This window comes from Triturus cristatus, chromosome 4_1 (assembly GCF_964204655.1).
Source record: "Triturus cristatus chromosome 4_1, aTriCri1.1, whole genome shotgun sequence".
Lineage (NCBI taxonomy): Eukaryota > Metazoa > Chordata > Amphibia > Caudata > Salamandridae > Triturus > Triturus cristatus.
This window is the reverse complement of record NC_140585.1, coordinates 1,309,625,796-1,309,646,862: the sequence shown is the minus strand read 5'-3', so window position 1 is coordinate 1,309,646,862 and position 21,067 is coordinate 1,309,625,796. Positions and strand designations below refer to the sequence as shown.

Here is a 21,067-nt window from a genome sequence, read left to right as displayed (position 1 = left end):
CTTCCTCTGCGTGCAGCCGGACTTTCGCATTGCCTCCTCAGGATCTCAGGAGTGTCGCATCTCTTTGTTTTCCGATGCTGCGCTGCTTGGCTTGATGAACTTTGACACAACTACAGCAAAAGTCACGCATCCATAGTTTTCTATGGTGCAAGTTCTTGAAACATTTTGAAAGTTATATTTTTAACTGTGTATGTTGGATTTTTGTCGTTTTGGTCTTGTTTAGTTTAGATAAAGATACTTTATTTTTCTAAGCTGGTGTGGCGATTTTTTGTGGTATTTGCACTGTGTTACTCTGAGTGTTGGTACAAATAATTTACAGATTGCCTTTGGGATAAGCCTGTCTGCGCGTGCCAAGCTACCAGGAGGGTGAGCAGGGGTTATCTAAAGTGTGTGTCCCCTTACCCTGACTAGAAGCAAGGGTCCCTATTTGGACAAAGGTACCTACCTCTGCCAACTAGAGACCCCCACTTCTCACAGTACCACTAATGGGTTGTTAGTCCCAGTAGCAGCAAATACATAGATCAATGTGAATATGTGTAACAAATTTACGATTTTGGTCACTGTTAACAGTGATAATATTGTCAGCCTAGTCCGCTTGCAACAACCACATATACTTCCATTAAAAAACGCATGTCTCTTACTTTGTATTTCTCTGACCTCAAGACCTTCGTTTATGGCTTTCACTCCAAACATGTTGAGTATGGTCATGATTTCTTTTGCATGGCTTGAGGTACAGCTGAGTTGGCTAACCCACACCAATTGCATACTTTCGTGCTTGTGCCTGGCAGCTTGCTCAAGTGTATAGCATTCCAAGATTAGAATATGTTGAGACATTATTGATTTTGCTGGTTATCTTCTGCCATAGGTTTGTTTTTGGTGGCGTGTTCAGCATTAGATGACTCACTAGACATTCATGGTGTCTTACCAGTTCCTTGGCCAGGGACTCCACTCAGGATCCGTACACTTGCACTTCCTTACTATGCTGTGGTCAGTGATGGAATAGGGTGGCAGGTTTCTGTTTACGAGGTCTAGGTGATATCATAGGATGGAAATGGATACTATTTGTCTTGTTCTAAGGCGCTCTGTCCACACAAAATGAATGTCTACACACTTCCACAAAGAAAGCAATTGTTTGTGTGCCCTGGGGATGTGCTGGGGTCCTTCTGTGTGTTGCACTGGCTGTTTCTGCTCTCTGTGGAATAATTGTCTCACTTCAGGAATGTTTGATGCCTGAAAATAAGCCGTTCCTGAGTTTTTTTAGCTTGTTCTATGTTTTGGGCGTGGTATTTACCACACATGACAGAATAGCACACATTCAGCATTTAACACATTTGGTAAATACCGATTCTGTGGTGCACTGTAAAAACCCATAATCAATGTTATTTAACATGTGGTATTTACAGAACCCTTCAGAAACTCTATATACAGAATGTGTGAGTTTGGTGTTTTATTTTCCCACCAAACTCCTAACCAAAGCCTATGACTTGTTGTGCTGCGGTCACAAAACCCAGTAAATTTCCAAATTACAAGCTTTTCTGCCACACAAACAGTAAGTACATCAGTCCCATAATGTACTGTTACAAAAGTATGTTTGTTTAAATAACTAACAAAAGTCATGATTTATTGATTAGGGCAGAAGCGTGTAAATATTATGTTGGTTCAGGAACAGCCATAAACATTGAGTTTTTAAATGTTTCCTGGAGTAGAGAAAAGTGTGACGAGTTCTTAAATCGAGTTGTGCAGAGGTCCATAGTAATGACGACCCCAACTGACAAAATGTTTGATTTTCTGCTTTGCATTTCAAATCTTGGTGCTTCCAGATAAAATTAGGTTTTGCTTCTGAGCCCTCATTCTACGCCCAATATTGCGAGAAGATTTGTTAGGTGCTTTCTCTGAGGAAATGGCTTTGTTCTCCACCCAACGGATCTTGAATTTGGTTCTCATATCAGTGGGCGGCCAGGGTAAATCCCTTAACATTGGTGAGATATGATATATATATTTTTAGACAATAATAGCGTAACCATGCAATCAAGATCACCTTTCAGTGGGTGACTAAGGATTGCAGTATTGTTACGAAATATGATGTTTCCAAAAGTTAGCCAATTAAAGACAAGGCTGTGAATTGCTGTTCTCAAGTGGTTAGAAGAGGGAAGTATTTGAACTTTTTAAAGTGAATAAAAGTCATAGTTCATAGATTTGTCAGTTATATTGATGTTTGGGATATAGGCAAGAAGGTGGAGCTAAGAATAAACCTGGAGATTTCACTGAGGGGGAGATGGATGGAGCGAAACCGAACAATTCCGTGGATGCAATGGCTCTTTGTGCAAAAGACTAGGGTCAGTAGTAAGCTTTCTGGCACTACAGGCAAAGTGAAACTGTGCCGCCCTGCCCTCTGGAAAGTGGGCCATATTTGGTGCGTCTAGAACTAATCTGGGGCTTCTCTGCATTTGGCATAACTGACCCTGCTGGAAGCAGATACCTCTACCTGCAAGGTCAGAAGAATCTGTGAGAGATGGGTTCCTCAACAGCAAAATGGCCGATTCTCACATAGACAGATATCAACTGGCCCGACTACTGAAACCGTGCAGAATCCTACAAGACAACATCAACAGTGCAATGGAGCTCGAGTCGTGATACACAGCGCAGCGGACGTAGGACTCACCGAAGAAAAAAGGTCCACAAAAGTCAGTGTGCAAGGGATTTGATTATTTTGGATAACTGCAACTACTGGAAATAAGGGTCAACAGGATTCTTTAAAATCTGTCTCTATATGTTTTATCAGTGACCTTATTTCATTATTTCGCTTTGAACGTTGCTGAAAACACGTCTGTCAGTGAGCACTAGAAGCATTTGTGGGTTTACAGAAGAGAACCTAATTACCCTTCGTAAAATCAAGTGCATTGGCGCGAAATGTGTGAAACTGTATTTTTGTGAGTGACAGATCTCTCAAGCATTGTGGAAGCAGCCTCTGTAAGTCAGGAAAGCCACCCAGGAAAGCCACCCAGTGGAGTCACCAGTGGAGTGACAGATCTCTCAAGCATTGTGGAAGCAGCCTCTGTAAGTCAGGAAAGCCACCCAGTGTCCAGTGTGTGCATTCTCCTAAAGAGTCCATCCAGTGTGGAGACCAAAACAATTCTCTTCGCCCAGTCTACCATTGTTAACAACCAGCAACCATAGGCCTTGTAGAATGGCCATTTATTTGATGTCCGTTGAGGTTTTGAGATGTACCGTGATATCATTAGAACACATACATGCATAGGAAGACAGCCTCAGTATCTGCAGAGTTATTCACTCTGACATGATCTTGCGACACCTCAGAAACTGCCCCACCAACCTATTGAGATATTGGTGGGCGACACTATTAAGTTATTTACCTTCCTGCATCCCTCTGTGGGGGGGGGGGGTTCTAGAAGCAGCTGTGGCCACAGAATCGGGGAGGGCCTTCTAGAAGCAGCTGTGGCCACAGAATTTGCATTTGTCACCTCCATGCACTGGGAGTGCTATTTGCTGTAATGGTTCTTCACAAGCATATTTGCAACGTTTCATTCAGTTTTGTTTCGGAAAAGAAGGGCTTACGTAAATATCCCTTTTGAGTTGAGAGTTTGATAAGGTGCTATAACTGTGAGATTCCAGCACAGAGCAGTTTGCCACGTGAGGCCTGCAAACCCTGGGGAGCACAGGTGGGAGGCAAAAGCCAGTAGAGAGAAGACTTCACCTGGGCTGACAAAGAGGACATTTTAGAAGCTTAATGCCATGGACATGTAGAGGGTCTGATTTAAGAGGAATAAATAAAAAGCCAGCTCCCAGGACCCAAAGATAGGATCGTAATGTTAGAACTAGGAGTGCTTACTGCATTAGCCTGTCACCAGGCCCCCAAAATGTCAGCAGTACTATGGGGTCACTGTGCAAGCCCTGGTATTACTGCAGCGACATTGTCAGAGCTGCAGGGTTTTGAAAGTGCCAAAGGATACGGAGAGCTCGTGACATGTCGTTTCTTTCAGCTCGACCGACCTGTGTGGACCTCATTACCTCATCCGGCAGCAGCAGGAAGACTCCGCTGTCCCGGCCTGGCGGGAAGACGTTCTGAACAGGAGCTGCTAAGCTGGGTTCAGAGGTCGAAGACAGACTCTCTCCGCTCCCCGCTACGATGCGTTCCACGTGCCCTTATTGCCTGGCCGTTTCACGGCGGGGTCAGGCACTGTCACTCATCCTCTGAAAGGTCAGACGCGTTTAGGAGCCTGCGAATGAAATACTCTCGAACAGAATACCAAAGTGACACTGGTGCCAGACAAAACTACACACTTTCTTAAATTATTATTATTATTGTTCTTAATAATAACAATAGTACTAACAATACTAACAATACCAATGATACTATTTAGAATAAGAATAATGTTCTCGCCTTCTGTCCTGTACCTTACACTGTTCTGCATGCTAACGCTTTATTCTGACTGGTATTCTATTTTTCTTGGTACCATTGGTATTATCAAGAGTAGAATCATTATTAATTACAATGAAAGCAAATAATACTGACATCATAAATTTAGAACGTATAATCACTAGGAAGCTGTTTCCTCACATATTAATGTTGTAAACCCATTAGGGATTCAATATCAATTATTGTGTTAATGATTAATATCAATATAAACAATATTATCGATGATACGTATGAATTACTACTACTTCCAAAGACACTAATAATAATTACTATAGGTATGATGAATATCATCAGTGCAGTGGTTATGATTATTATTCTCACTATTATCCTCATGATTATTACTATAATTATTATTCCTCTTTAATTGCAATTACAATAATAAGTATACTACAGACACAAAAGAGTGTTAATGATAATGCTAATAAAGCTAATCATAATACTGTTACTACTACTACTAGCCCTCCTTCTTCTCATACTAATAATAGTAATAATAACAATATTAATGATAAAAATAACAATCATCAGCATCCTCATACATATGCCTAGAACGTCCTCCTATTATAAGAATATCTAAAACCTACTAAGCATGTAAGGGATGTCTGACTGATATTTTTATTACATTATCAGCATTATTGTTACCCTCATTTATGTATTGACTTATTTATATCATATATATTATTTATACATGTATTTATAACACTAACATTTCAAACAGAATCATTTAGCAAGGAGTGATGGAGGCTCAGCGAGAAGTGTGAGTGATTCTAAAGTGGAGGCATGGGGTGTGGATCCCCTGCACCAGCAGTAAGCCTGTCACTGCCAAAGGCCAGCCCACATCTACTAGAGTTACATTTCCTTGGCTACTGGAATAGACAGGCACGAGCTCGACTTCTTAACACCGAATTGGGAATGAGTGGCTCGCACCGGTCCTAATAGGATATGATGACAACATCATCATAGATGCCGACGATGGCTAAGCTATTATTATTGTTGAATGCGCGTCACATGTTTCTCACGTGGCCATTGCTGTGCCCAGACATCCTGCTTGATTTAATGGTTGGCAAAGAGCAAAGATGGAAGCGAGTCTGTGCTATTTACGATGCTCCTTCCCATTTTGGCTCAATCTGCCATATAAAACCATCAGTAATCAGTCGCGGTCATTGCAGGTAAGAGTGGCGGGGCCAGGTTGAGGAGATGGGGAATCGACAGATTTAGGAAAACTAAATAAATTATTATTTTTCTCTCATCGTCTGTTGAAATCCCCCCCCTCCCCCCCCCCGGCCCCATCACTCTTGACAGCACAGGCGGTGTCTGCCAGTAAGGACAGTGACAAAACCAGTGTCACTATCACTATTTGTATTATGAGGATGATGATGGCAATTATGTTTTTAGGGATGTGTTTTCCAGGATACAATTTCTTGATGAGTAGATTTATTAGAGGACAATAAAAATGCCTTAATTTAGTTCTAAAAATACCTACGCCTGTGGAATGTGGGCTCAGAGGGCGGTTAATGGCTTCCCTTTATTTGTGGGCGGCAGGAAATCTTTGCCACTATATTAGCAAGCTTCTGACGCGAAAGCCAGAACTGATGGAAACTTCCATTCTGGTCACTCTCCCCCCTCCAGGCCTGTCACTTCGTTCCAAGACACAATGAAGCAGATGTGCTGTAGCTAACCCAAACCATGTGTTCATCTCTCTGGCAAGCTTCTGAAATGAGTCCCTGGGAAACAAATGAAACTGTTAAGAGCATATTTCTTCCTCACTGCCCTGGTGGATAAGGGCTTCTCATTTGTTCGCTGAACAGAACGTATCTGCTCCATCAGTGTCCCGGATGCCAAAGTCGATATATTTCTGCCTTGCTGTGCAGGACTCTGGCTGCGCTGAAGCGTCTCTTCTCCGACAGCTCCGCCTGCTAATGTCTATGGGACAGACAAGGGCAGCTGCAGCACTCACACAGGCCTGGAACCTTGGAAGCTGTGCAGATCCCCTCACATCCTGCACAAGAGTGAGAATTTGAAAAGTTTCCCCTGCCTCCTTTTCTCATTCCTGCACCCCAAATGCTTATTAAAGATTTCTTTGTTAATATAAAAAAGAATTCTGCATAAGGCAGATCTTGATGTTTAATAGGCGTGGTTAGCAATGGTGCACCCAGCGCAGTGGCACAGGGCCCAGAGCTCTGAGGGGCCCAGTGAACTCTGAATATTGCTTCACTTTACTACCTAACATGCAGTCAGGGCTCCAAAAATCCCTCACTTGCACCGGAGACCATTGCGACAATGCTACGCTATTGCCCCAATATACAAATATGGCATGTGTAAGGATCCCACCCACTGCACGACTCATCAAACCTTTTGCCTTCTCTGCACCTCAAAAGGGACCTCCACTGTTGACTGAGGCCTATCCTTCTGCCTCACCGCATTTGTGATTGTATCCAATGACAACAAATGAACACAACATTTGCACACTTGTGCAAACCATACTAGCAAAATGTCAGAGGCTTGTTCCTGCTCAGACTTTCTGGTTGTACGCTGGGATGTCTCTTGAGAAGCAATTACATTTTCAAGGTGTTCCCGTTTGTGACTACCTAAAGTTCTTACCAGCACAGCGCTGTTTTAGAAAGCACATGATGGGTAAATACTCTTTCTCCCCTCATGTGCTTCATCTCTCTTTGTGCTAGGGTCTCCATAGTCATGTGACAGTCGATGCACACAAGCTTTGGGTCATGTAAACCTTTGGAAGAATGGTAAATGTTTTTTCAAGATCTATTTGATAGTACACCGGACATATTTCAAGTATTAATGGCATATGCCATTTGTTAATGAAACTTCCAATCCTGAATGTAGTTTTGGTGGGATCACCATGTCACCAAAGTAAATACAAATTAGAATGATATAAGTATTGTATTGTGTTGCAATTGCATTTATATAGCGCTTACTACCCCACACGAGGCATCAAAGCGCTTTTTCGGCCAGTAGCACGCTACTCCGGGACCCATAGAGGATTAGTGTTGAATTAGTATAGTGAACATGCAAGTAAATTTCAAGTGGTGGATAGGTTAGTTAATTATTTGGATTCAGATGGATAGCAGAAGGATAGAAGAGGAAAATAATATGTATGCTAACAACCCTGCTCATGACTGGCCTGTGAGTTCTCTAAAACCTATCTGATTCCAGGAAGGGCCAGCTGGGTTAGCTGCTGTGTTAGGCAATACAGCACATGATTACTTTAACGCTAGGAGGTGGGGAAGTCCCTCATCTATTCTCGTTCTCTTTTATGCACAATGGGCAGGAAACAAAGGATGACAGGAAGTAACCAGCGATGGCCTCCATCGTGGTGCCTCATGATTTTAGAAGTGTGACTTGGGCACAGATTAACCTAAATTCCCATTATCTAGCAAACGATGGGGTCCACTGGTTTGCAACAATTTTTGATTTTGGATGATTTTCTGATACAAAAAGAGAAGAACTGCTTTCACTTGCACTAGAAACCCCATTGAACTGAACCTGCCGACCTGGATTGGAGAATCTTGTCTATTCATAATTGCAACTATGAATTGCTGTCTGCTGTTGTCCTGCATGTTGTTGCAGCCCCAAGTAGCATATAGTCTGTGACGCTGGATAGCTATGGAGACCAAGTTTAAGAAATAAGCCAAGTACTGCAGTAGCCACTTTGTGTGCCGGAGAATATGTCTATTCCTCCTGTCTGTATATGGGAGGCAGTGAGAAAAATGTTTGTCCAGTTGCCTCTCCCTGATTTGTAGGACCCCAAGTCTTCAAACCTTCAACTGGTGAACTTCTAAGAACGGGAACAATTGTCACTGCAAAACTTACCAGCCTTCCAAGAGGCATTGAAAGGCTTGAAATAAGTTCCTTTATCCAACAAGGGAAGATGTAAACAGGGCCAGACTGGGAACCAAAACCGGCCCTGGCAAAGTGCTCGGGCGGCCCCGGGGGGTTGGGGGTGCTGCCAAGCTGTTTGCCATGGCCGGTTTCGGCCGATTTCGTTACAGCGGACAATATTGCAGCTATGCTGCAAAAACTGCCCTGTAACAAAATCGTCCCCCAGGGACCCAAAACCTGCCCCCAACCCTGGCGGCCCACCGGGAAAATGCCCTGTGCCCGCTACGGCCAGTCCGGCCCTGGATGTAACATACAACGTTCACCAGCACCTCTCCAGGTCAGCTCATTTTGCCATCTGTGAAGCGCTTTCTACCATTGCCACCTGCATGCCCTATTTCAAGCTCTGGGGTCGGGTTTGAACACTTGATGCAAGCCTTGCTGGATGCTGAGGAATATCTCAACTAGAGAAGATCTGACCAGCTGCGGTCTGAGCAGGCAACAGCGGTGGGGCTGAGTAAATGGGAATTTCAAGAAACGATGCTGAGGAAAAATGTATTATTTATTTAATTTTCCCTCTGCATAGTCCCTCGAAATCCCCCCTTACCCGGTCCCATCGCTCCACCGCTGTTACCTGTACGGACCGCTGCTGGATCTGACTCAGAAGGGCAATTTAGAAAATCCCATAGTCTCGAATTCTGCATCGGGTGGACAGAAGCCACTGCCACTTCCTGGAGATTCTTTGTTCCTCTTCTAGATCATGACATCTTAACAAGCATTGCCAGCTTCATGCATCCCCCAGAAGATAATTAGGCCTGGGCGAAAATTCCTTTAAGTGGCATAATCTTGCGTAATTATGCACATTGTGTTACACTCGTTACCCAAAATTCCTGAAATTATGCCACATGGAAAAAAAAAACATTTTGCACTGGTGCATGGGAAGAACACAAATAATCAGAACACAAGCAGTTATTGTTCACGAGCCTTCTTTGTGCTATTTTGTTCAAGATATGTCTTCACATCCAAATTGGATGCAAGGACACATTTTCTGGTAAAATATAGTAGTTTCTCGTGCAACCTTGAGTCATGCTCTGTAGGGTGCAACATAATTACGCAAAAGCAAATTGCACGAATTTTACACTCCCTACGATAATGCAGCCAAACATTCTCCCTGGGTGAAGTATGAGCTCCAAGCTAAACAACTTACTGCTAAATTAACTTTTGTCATTTCTGTCTGTTAGAAACCTCAAACCCTTGCATAGCCTAAGACTGGTTCGGATTTAGCTGCAAAAATCCTAAGGGATGTAGTGCTATTTTATTGATTTCCAACTCTTCCCACTTGAGTAAAATTTATACTATTGACTTTATTGTGACAATTAAACATGAATTTTGCCGCTTTGCCTTTAGATAGTTTCTTCTGTTTATTTGTGGTATTATTAAATAATTTTTTTAAAATTTGGACATTATATTCTTTATTTATTACGCAGTAAATATTGTCTAGTTGTTGATCTTGAATACCGAGCACTTATGTCGTGATAATTCTTGTGCTCAGGAAAATGCCACCAAGTAGCGACATAAGGATAATGTGGAGGGGATCTTAAGTTTGCTTCTCTCCCGCGCCTGACAAGACAGTTGTGTCTTGAAGCCATTGCTCGTTTAAATGTCTTATATTACTGTCTCTCCTCTGTAGTCCAGCAGGATGTTATTTATTTAGAACATCCTAGTTGTTGAAATCGCACCGTTTCATTTTCAAATACTAATATGCCGCCATCTTGTGTTTCATTTACTGGTTCTATACAGTATAACAAAGCCCACATGTTAATTTGAGATCCCTTATCTGAATCTGTGTGCGATCCCTAATTTCTTTGGGGATGAAGAGACTCCATACCTAATGGAATAATTGAATGGTTTCACAGCCAGGTGATTTCCCTCAACTCTCCAGTTTTACTCACCTTATCTGACACTCATCCGTTTTGGCGCATACACAGTGGCGGCTTGTACAGGTAAGAGCAGTGGCGTGGGGCAGGGTGAGGAGTGGTGGATTTCAACAGATGACAGTATAAGTAATATTAAATAAATTAATTAATAAAACCACTTACTTTACACTCGCCGCATCGCCGATGCGGCAATGCTGCAAGCGCAAAGTAGGTGGTTACATGTATTTATTTATTTGATATTACTTATCCCATCGTCTGTAGGATTCCAACACTCTCCACCCCACCCCACCTCCACCCATCCCCACCACCCTACCGCTCTTACCTGTGTGAGCCGCTACTATGCATACTCGAGGTAAGTGGTTCTGCATTGGAATTTATACTTCAACTCCAGCAATTTGCAAAATGTCTCCGAGCACCCACCCTGCAGTTTTTTTTAAGGTCATCACTGTGAGTGTCCTGGTAATATAGATGAGGTTGGTACCTGGACTTACCAACCCCATCATAATACAATATCAATGGAAACTCCTTGGATCAGGAGTATTTCACTGCTGAAAGTAGCTGAAATCTCCAGAGGAAATGCTAGGAAAAACTTGCAGGAAATAGTGCAAAAAAAAAGGATTCCCATGCCGTTCCCAAAATTCCTATAACTAGAAGTATTCTTCCCTCCCTCTCCTGAGTTACCAATGTCCTTGCGGGTTCTCAGTCTGTCCACACACACAAAACATACACACAAACACACCTGTGGATGTTGCTTAACTTCTTAACTCTGCTACTCATACATACATCCCTGTTTAGTGATTTCCCCTCCTCCTGACACTCAGTCCATGAAATTAAACATGTCTAGATGAATGAAAAATGTATTCTGATTTTGTGATCTGACCTAAGTACTAATAGGTTGGTTCGCAAAATCACCCTTTGAATTGGGTCAAAATTTAACCAAGTTCATCAATATTCATGGGGTAGGCAGGAAATTATGACTCACTCCAAGTGGATGCCATCTCAGAGATGGTGGCCTGCTTTTTTTTACTTTCCCAAAGAGGAGTCACATGGGGACACCTTCCTCCTTGTGAATGGGTTACCACCTCCTTTGAGCAGTCCGTAACCTAACAATGGTTTAAGACTGAAAATGAGGTCACAAAGAATTGATACATACCATTGTGTATTGCAATTTAGAAGGGACACCCTGAAAATGCTCCTTTCAAATTGCTATTCAGAATGCAATTCAAAACCCATTCTGGGTTTCGGTAACCTGTTACTGAATCGCAAAATGGGCTAAGTACATTTTGAAAAAATCAGTCGAAAAACCTGTGATTTCACAAATTGCTTGCCTTGTGACTATGACATGCCCTCGTATATTAGTCTCGACAATTGGAAAAAACAGCAATCCATCATGCTCTGACTGCACACTGACTATGCCTTTTAAACAGAACCAACAGAAAATGAAGAGGATGATTGACAAGGTGAACTGCCCTGAAAACCGAATACATACTAGGAAGAGGAGAGAGGTGTATAAGAAACTGAACGAGCGTGTGCAAAGATCAGGTCGCTGAACACACTGTCACTCCAGGAAACTGCAGAAACACTGGGCTTGTGAATGGACATTTCACTTATGGGACATACATTCACAGAAGAGAGCATTACAACCTAACATACTGTCAGTGACACCGGGTAGACAAGTGCAAAGTGGTGTGAAATTCAACATTCCTCTAAAAAAATGGTTTTCATGGGCACGTCTATCGTAACCTCATAAAGGGCCACATGTATGAATGGTTTTTGCATTCACAACAATGCGATTCAGTAAAATCGTCCGATTGCGAATGCAAAATTTCCTTTCATGATGTATGAAAGGCTTTGAAGTTGCAATGTTAGGTAATCACAAAAATTGTGAATACCTAAAATTGTGACTACAAAAAGGGAATGGCAAATTGCAATTTCATTAGCACATGTATGAAGCATTTTCCAAATGCGAACTGTGGATTTAGGAAAATGCAATTACCATTGACTTTAAGTCGATGGTAGCCATGTGCAAACTTTGAAAAATGCACAAAACTGCATTTTTCAAAGTGCCATGTAGCACACACCACACATGCACCTCGGGCATGTGTGTGTTTTACATGAGCGCATTTTTTTTTTTGGGGGTGCTTCAGGGGTGTCTTAGGCCCCCGGGCATCCTTGGCTTTGCATTAGCTAATTTGCAATTCACATTTAGGTATTTGTAAATTAGCTAATGCAAAACCATTTATACCTATGGGCCTTTCAGGCCTATAGGATCGAATGGAGTAATATTACCAAATAGTGATTCGCTATTTACTGATTCGCTGTTAGGTAATATTAAGGCATCACAAAATCCTTGGCAATTCCATAAATACATGACATTTTGCGATAACCAAATAGCGATTCGGTAAAAACTGCTATTTGGTAATTACAAAAGACCCATTTGATACATATAGTCCAAACGCTCATAAACAAGACCCTGATTTACAATCAGTAGGGAGCAAGTCCTCCTGTTCTCTGGATTTTTTTTTTTTACAAAGTGAATAACAAATAGCAAGCAATCAATGGTTTAACATGTCTTGAATGTTTGCCTTAATATAGCATTTTTTAGTCAGTGGATATTGGTGTAGGCATGTTACATAGGTAAAACAAATTTAAACATCACTTCCAAACTGTACAACTATAAAAGAAGAGCATGCTGTAATTGTATGCTGCAAACAAGGAACACAATGAAAAATGTGGTTGCTGCACAATTTGAAGTCACCACCGTGTCTGAGCTCTGGCCTCACTCATGCGGCCCTTGGCCCTGGTGGGCTCAGTCACTGATGGCATGGAACTACCAGCAGCTGTGATCGTGCCTCAACTGAAGCACCCAGGTGAAGTTCGGTTTACCATAACATAAGGATCAGTCACTACCTGAACCACTGACTTATTGACTGGGTCCCTTTTTGCCTCATTGATGAACCATTGACATTTCGCTGTCCATTCAATAATACAATCATTCAGTCAATCACTCCCGCTTTGAATCACTCATCAGCGCATTCACATTGTTTCTCATTCATGTCCTGACTCACCCATTAGCTCACCCACTCACTCTGCACACATCAACACACTGATCAAAACTCAGATGCAACGTCACTCATATAGTCACAAACTCATTTCTCTGGACTTGGCATTAAATATGTCTTCTATCAAACAAAACCTTCCAATATTCCATTACACTTCATTTTGAGGAAAGCATAACTAGCTTAACTCAAGCACATGTGTACCAGGCAGCTAACATATAGATCTTCAAGTGTAATAACAAGAAGCTAAATAAAGATACATTATGACAAAAATCTGATACAAGGAAAGTGAAACGAAAAAATGAAGAAAGACTGAGGCCATCATTGGGAGTTTTTTGGAATTCTTAATGCTGTTAGACAACACTTGGAGTCCCTTCCACCACAAGCTGTGGGAATTCTAAGGTGTGATATTACCAAATCCTTGCTGTACTGGACTGGAAATCAAAATCAGCACTGGCAGAATTGTTCCAATAGCCTCATACGTAGAAGGCTGTGAACAAAATGGAGTATGGGTGACTTTCATAGTTAGGTTATGGCAGCCCGGTCTGAAAGCAACCCTTTTGACGTGCGGCAAACTGGGAAAATATCATAGTGGCAGAATGGGAGGAGATGTGGCACGGGGAGGGTATGTGATTTAGCCCTTGAGCTGCTGTCTTTACAACCTGGAGATCCAGGCTTGAAATCCATCCTCGGCAACAGACTCAACATCATGTGTTTCTGGGCAAATCACTTAATCTCCTGGGGATACAATTGTGTAAAATGTATTTGTGTTATCCACAATTGATGTACACAATCTTGAAGATTGCCTTCCAACCCTTTTTATAATGTACAGATCTCCATTTCTTCTCAGTTTGGTTTGTGCTATATAAATATACATACATACATACATACATACATACATACATACACACATACATACATAAACTCATACAATGATCAGTCTTTCCCTGTATCCCTGCAAGTTCATTGATGAAAAAATGATGTGAACAAGGGAATCAGAGTTATTACACTGATTTCTGCATATTTTTCAAATTTGCTGGATGTTTTTCATGCTCACATTTCTATATACGTTTTGATGAAATGGGTGTGGAGAAATAACTATGAGTGTTGGGCTTCCACACAGCTTGCAATCCTAATTCAACTGGTAAATTCAACCTCATCATTATCATCAAAAAGTTTATTTATGATTTAAGAATCCTTAAAGACCACATACAAACACAGTTACATAAGAACATTAATATTCAATAAAAATATTACAATAGCATTGAACAGTATAAAATATGTGCCCAATAAAAAGATAATAACTCTTCTAGAATGCACCATAAATTAAGGAACACTCTCCTCAATTTAAAATCTCAAAAAGTGCAAATGCTTAGCAACAACACTTTGATCGCACCACAGATAGAGCACACATATATCATTTTTCAAAGTTGTAGCTAGAACAACTGCAAAGAAGCATTTGGTTAAAGTGCTTAAAGGCCATTCTAATAGGGCAGAGCTAGGTCAGTCTCAGCGTGAGGGCTTTCTTGCGAATTGACTATGCAGACAATAAGAATTTAGCGACAATGATATGGATCATTTCATCAGTGTCTGATCTCATTATTATTAATTCATGGTCTATTCTTCTCACACCTAACAGAAGGGACATGCGTTTGATCCACTTATTACGAGCAGAAGTACAGGCTTGCCAAAAGAAGATGAAATGATGTAAAGTTCCTCTTCCAGATTGCAAGAGGGCCATAAAGTGCTGGTCAATAGTTTGAACCCCAACATATACAAAAACTATTAATAGGTAGCGTACCATATCTCAATTGTAAAAACAACTGCTTTGCTAAAGGAGAAGAAATCTTATCTAAGAAAAGCTCAAAAGATAGAACAATTTTGCTATCTAGGAAACCATCTTTACAGCTAGCCTGATTGATTTTTCTTATCTCCTTTTCCCCAAAAAAGATTTCAAATTATCATTTGACATATATTTGGGGCAGAGACAGCAACAGCAGGGAAATCCCAAATAGCAGCTATTTATAGCTTAAGGAGAGTTTCCCAATGATTTTTAACCAAGGAATTTTCCGATAAATGTTTGGACACATAAGATCTGCAAGAAGGAGCCTATATGGTGCCAGTTCTTCTTTACATCACAGTCTATGCCAGTAAAGCAAGGTCAAAGTTTGCAAACTAGGGCAATTGGAAATATCTCCATATCTATTACCTGCGGGAGAAGAGGTGTAATTTGGGGGGAGTACAGCAATGTCCTTGTAAATTTGTTTTCTGCTGCTGAGAAACGTTTTACTATTTCATATCCCAAAAGCTCCACACCATACAAGGCTGATCTCCTAGCTTTGGCAGTATATATCTTGATTTCTGGAGAGAGTGATGTGGATTTAGTCTTATTAACCATCATAAGGATCCCCCTCAGCTCTTGCTGTAGCTAAAGTGAGCTATTCTCTATATGCAGAGACCAGGCTAATTTATTAGTAAGTCTGACCCCAGATATTCAAAATCTTTAACTTGTTCTAGCACCTCGTTTTAGGGAAAACACTCCTAGATGGATAGGGAGTAAAAGACATACATTTTGTCTTGTTAATAGTTAGATCCAAACCCCTCTTGGAACAAAACTGTAAAAAACGGTCTACCAGGGCTTGCAAACCTGAAGGGGTTTTGGAAAAAAGCGGGATATCGTCCGTGAATAACAATGTTGGGACTTTTCATGCCCCAATTGTTGTTGTGTTGTTACCCAAAACATCTAAATAATTCACGAGATCATTTATATATAGAGAGAAGAGAGTGGGGACTAATACACAGCGCTGTCACACTCCCTTCTGGATTCAAATGGTATTCGTCAGTTCACTGTTTCTACCACATCTGACCCAACGTAGTTTGCCTCATGCAGTCTAATAATGATTGATTAAATCCCATTGGGTTCCCCCATATTTCCCTAAGCTAACTTATGTCTGGGGATTAAGTCAAAAGCTGATTTCAGGTCTACAAAGACCACATATAAGTGGTCCTTCTGTTTTATCACTGATTTCCAACAAATCGTACACAGGCAAAAAGTCTAGTCCATAGTACTGATGCTCTGGCAAAATCCAGCTTGGAAATCGGAGAGTATATTATTATCTTGACCCCACTCAACAAGTTTCCCCAGATTTTAGCAGCAAAAAGGTTTTTGTAGCCCATCAATCAGGCTGAATGGCCTGTAATTCTCTGGTTGATGTGTTGACTTCGCTAAAGGCGGTCTCTTAAAATAGAGTTGGTTGAAAAATTTAAGTAAAGATGCCAAATTAATAGCTCCATTGCAAATAACATAAATAAGCATCGACAACTTATATTGTGTCCCAATTATTCAATGGCCCCTAAAGTTGAGCATGACTGTTTGAAAGGTCCTGGGGAAGATCAATAAACTGGGCTGCCAATAACGCAAAGCGATTCTCACAGTGGATTTGAATATCTCAGAGGTCACTTGAGGGAGCGGGATTGTTAGCTGACTCCTTATGTGGTAATACCCTTGTGACACATCCTTTCGGGGAAATTAGAGACTGAATAGAATGGGTTGCTGTAATTTGTCAGCAATCCCTTTTTTCTTTCCTTTTTTCTCATAAATTTTAGCAAGGGGTTTCCCATTTTTTCCTGGGTCAGGAGGTGTCACAGTGGGTTTAAATATAGACTCCACCTCTTCAAATAAATCATCAATTTCTTTCAATGTTTCGACGTTAGGAGATTTTTTAGATGGCTTTTTGGTGAGATATACCCCATGTGGAGTCTTTGAGGCCTTCCTTTTTCCCACTCTATCCAAAAAAGTAAGCCAAAGCCATAAAGAGGACCCCAAATGAAAGTTAATCTTTACCTTGAGAGCAAGTCCTCTCCTTACTGCTTGTCCAAGAGGGGAGGCCCATCCCTGCTTCGGCCTGGCATGGACTGGCACAGACGGGCCCACTCTTGGCCCAGCCTTCGCTAAAGCATACTCTTGGGTGCGTCCCTTGCACGTCCCGAGCTGCAAGGGGACAAACAGCCTTTTTTGCATGTTGGTGAACTGTACCCCTCTTCTTCCTCACAAGTGTGGGATACTGGGTGATGAAGTCCACTGCAAATACAGCCAGTAATGCAGCAAGGGGTGATTTGAGTGTCCTGTGCAGCAGGGGACTAACAACGCTTTTAGCACGTTGGTGCCTCTCCTCCGCACAAGTGCGGGATACTAGGGGATGTAGGCTCGCCCCAGATATGGCCATTGGTGCAGCAAGCGACGATTCGAGCCTCCCACATTGCAGGGTAGCAACAGCGCCTTTAGCGCGTTGGTGGACTGTGCCCCTTTTCCTCCTCACAAGTGCAGGATACTGGGGGATGATGTCTCACCCCAGATACGGCCACTAGTGCAGCTAGCAGCAATTCTTTTACTAGACGACTCATCATTTTCATTATTTTTATTACGAGGAGCTATGAAACAAGCACTGGTGGCCCAATGTGCATCTCAGCAGCATTGGTAAAGACCAGGGCATGAAGCTGCAGATATAGTAGTTCCCCACAAAAAATATTACTCCACCAGTGTTTGAACGGAAATCGCCCAGCACTGTCTATTTCTAGAAAGAGACAGTACATCCCTCCAAGTTAATTTATTGTTGATGCTTTTTGTCAGTTTGTGGATCTTGGCCATAATTCGAACGAAATTGTTTGTGTTTATGCCAGACCCGAAGAGATACAGCAGCTCAGTCGGTCTGGATGTGGAATACGTTTCCCCACAGGGTCAATTTGAAGAAAAGCATCTTCCCTTAGATACTGCTCTGGGAATTTCACGGGTATTTAGAAGTACAGAGGCAAGCACCATGAGAACGCAAATACCCATCAGCAGGAGAAATCACTACCAACTCTCTTCCTCTTAAAAACCTAGTCGAAGGCAAGGGAACCTGCAAAGTATCCATACACGAAAATTCGTAAAACCATTAGTTATGCATTTGTAAACAAAATGCAGACAGAGAAAATCCATTCAGCAAAGGTAGAGTCCATTAATTTGTTCTATAGTGACCCACTCTGGACAGATGCGTTAGTTCCATATATTACATTTTGACTTTGTGCTTGCCCATGCAGTCTTCACATAAAGGGATGTATAATACATTGGAGGTGAGTTCATGAGTGTGATTGCTGTTTGGCTATCCTGAGATTTTCCACTAATTGAGTGACACAATGAAACAGAATGGGTGTTGCTATCTGTAATTGAAGGGATGGGATCATCCCTCCCAGAGATGTTTTAAGGCATGGGCAAAGTGGGCTGTGGCCCAGGGCCCCACCTTTCAAGATGGCCCTTGTTATTTTGTCAGGACAGGGCCCATCACTAATGTATCTGAATAGTCATCTGAAACACCTACCTCTACCTCTACCTCTTTTGGTCATAGAATGTTGGCAAGTATACCACAGCCGTATACAGGCTGCCCCAATGTCCACTTTCATGCTACTCTGTATGATGATGTGAATCAAGGCAGTCCAAGGGCAACTCGAGAAAGGAGAGAAGTTAAACGGTAAACAATTGTCTTTCATTTCTTCTTTCTTTTACTATTGCTTAACTTATTTATTTAAGCTGAAAATAACTTTAAAATCCAAAGTTATTGGTTAGAGAGGCCCACACCATAGATTCGGCCCAGGGCCCCGAAATCCTTAAGGTGTCCCAGATCCCTCCCTTCTAAAGAGATTGACATAGACACTGATGAAAATTGTAGCTTCCTTTCCATGAATGTGTTGTTTCCATTAAACATCATTGGTTGTCAAACGTTGGGAATGCTCCATAGGCTTTCACGAGACCAACTATGTAGGCAACTCCTATTTACTGGACGTAGATATAATTGTAACTATTATGGATATTCTGAAAATAAGGAAGGGATTTTCTCAAGGTAGGGAGGAACAGCTAGCAGGATAAATCACCTGCATTGTCTAAAAATGTGATAAACTTACGAAATGACCTCTAAGCCGAAGAAAATAAGATTGGAGAACCTTTAAAAGGTCAACCCACATGGACCTGCAGTGTAATTTAACACATTAACTTTTTTTTATTGAAGGCATTCACTCACAGCATAAGATCGTGTATAGGGACTTATTAAGCAGAATGTCTTTGTGAAAAGTGTGTTTAACATGATGGTGTGTGGTAATTTTAGCATGGAGGGGGGCACACACGCACACAACACTCACCACCATGCATTCACACATGCACACACACAAATTCAGAACATTCAACACTCCGCACGAACACATCCCCAGTGAAGTGCTCGGGGGACAGCAGAGCACATTCTTAACCGGCACCACCTGCAGAGTGCCCTCTCTTTCCAGGAATGCCGAATTCCTCTCCGTTCAGTGGACCAGGCATCAGTTCTGCAGCTGTGATGAAACATAGTGGTGGAGCAGCACAGGGGGCAGCGTGGGGGAGAAAAATAATAATTAAAAAAATAACAATTACCTGCCAGCTGCCTCCTCACTGATTTTCTGCTCTATTACTCCCGGCAGTCCCTGCACAGGTTCCCAGACTCCCTTACACCAATCCAGACACTGCTCTCATGCTGGTAATACCCAGCATGAGAGAAGTGCTGGGATTGGTCTAGGCAGTCTGTTTTGATGCTCAGTCAAGCCCTGGGAGACTGTGTCTGTTCTCCACCCAGCTGTGCAGCACAACTCGGTGGAGAGATCTAATTGCGCATGTTGGTTTTGCCGTCCTAAGCTGGACGGCCAAACCGACATGCGCACTTACACTGCCATCCACTCCTCTGCCCTGCTGCAGTTCATTTAGAATAGCCGGCCCCGCCCTTGACTCGGCTCAGCGAAGAAAAATAAAGTGATATTTACCTGTTTAGTTATCATTTTATTTTTCATGCTTTCACAGCTGAGAGAGCAGTGGGGCTACGCTGCTCCGCCTTACGGATAAGCTGCCGCTGGTTGAGCAATCAACCAGATTAGGGCTCTCAGTTTTAAGGTATTTATTTTTTCAACATTTACAAATTACACTCACTCTTGGATACCTAACGTGTCACAACTTTGTAAGTACTCATATGTATTAGATATATGCCCACATATGAAACATTATTATTACCGTATAAAAAGAAGTGCACAGCTGCAGGTGTTGAATTTTCATTAAAAAACCTTGCTCCGTTTTTAACTTCCTAATCAGACAGTGACAACCTGCATCCCTAGAGTCTGAGAGTCATGAATGAGAGCATTGAAAATACCTCTGATTAAATCCCCAGGTTCTATACTTGTATTTAAAACAAGAAAGAGAGAGAGAAATAGATAGGTTTCTGTCAGTGTTTTACTTGTTAAAATCAATAAAAATGAAAACCGGGATCCTTAATTATGATGTACACAATTATTAACTGTAAAGGTTCTGGTTGCTGACGTAGTATTCTAGTCTAGGCCAGGAGTGATGTTTCACAGCCTGGTGAGGTCGAAACAAGAGAAGAGTAAATGTCACATGGCTATACCCCAGTTATTAGAGCAGCACATATTTGATGGGGTTCCATTCTGTTGTGAACATAGGTTTGTTAAACCTTTGAGAATAATCCAAACCTATGCAAAGATTTATTTTCTTTTTATTTAAAGATGTAGTTTGAATTATGGAAGTTGTCTAAATTTAAATTGTCGGGCATATGTGTATGCTCGGTGGATTTAAGATGCCACAAGCGTTTATTTATCTCAGGTTAGGATACTTGGTCAGAATACCCCTCCCCCTTGATGGGGTGCATTGACTTCCCACACAAATGACGGCGCCAGAAGAGAATACGGAGAACATCAGAGAACTGAAAAACATGTAAGAAGCTTTAATGTTT

General features: G+C 41.8%; 1 protein-coding gene across 2 annotated transcripts in view; it reads right to left on the bottom strand.

The window, feature by feature from the left end:
- The window catches only part of BRINP3 (BMP/retinoic acid inducible neural specific 3), an 845,680-nt gene that overhangs the window by 503,509 nt on the left and 321,104 nt on the right, over positions 1-21,067 (bottom strand). The window contains exon 1 of one of the 2 annotated variants that reach the window (XM_085654809.1): positions 4,030-4,139. The exons of the other annotated variant lie outside the window; for it this stretch is intronic. Coding sequence (XP_085510935.1) covers positions 4,030-4,034 — 5 coding nt within the window. The 5' untranslated portion in view covers positions 4,035-4,139. Of the gene's footprint in view, positions 1-4,029; positions 4,140-21,067 lie in introns of those variants that run through there. 2 annotated transcript variants of the gene reach the window in all.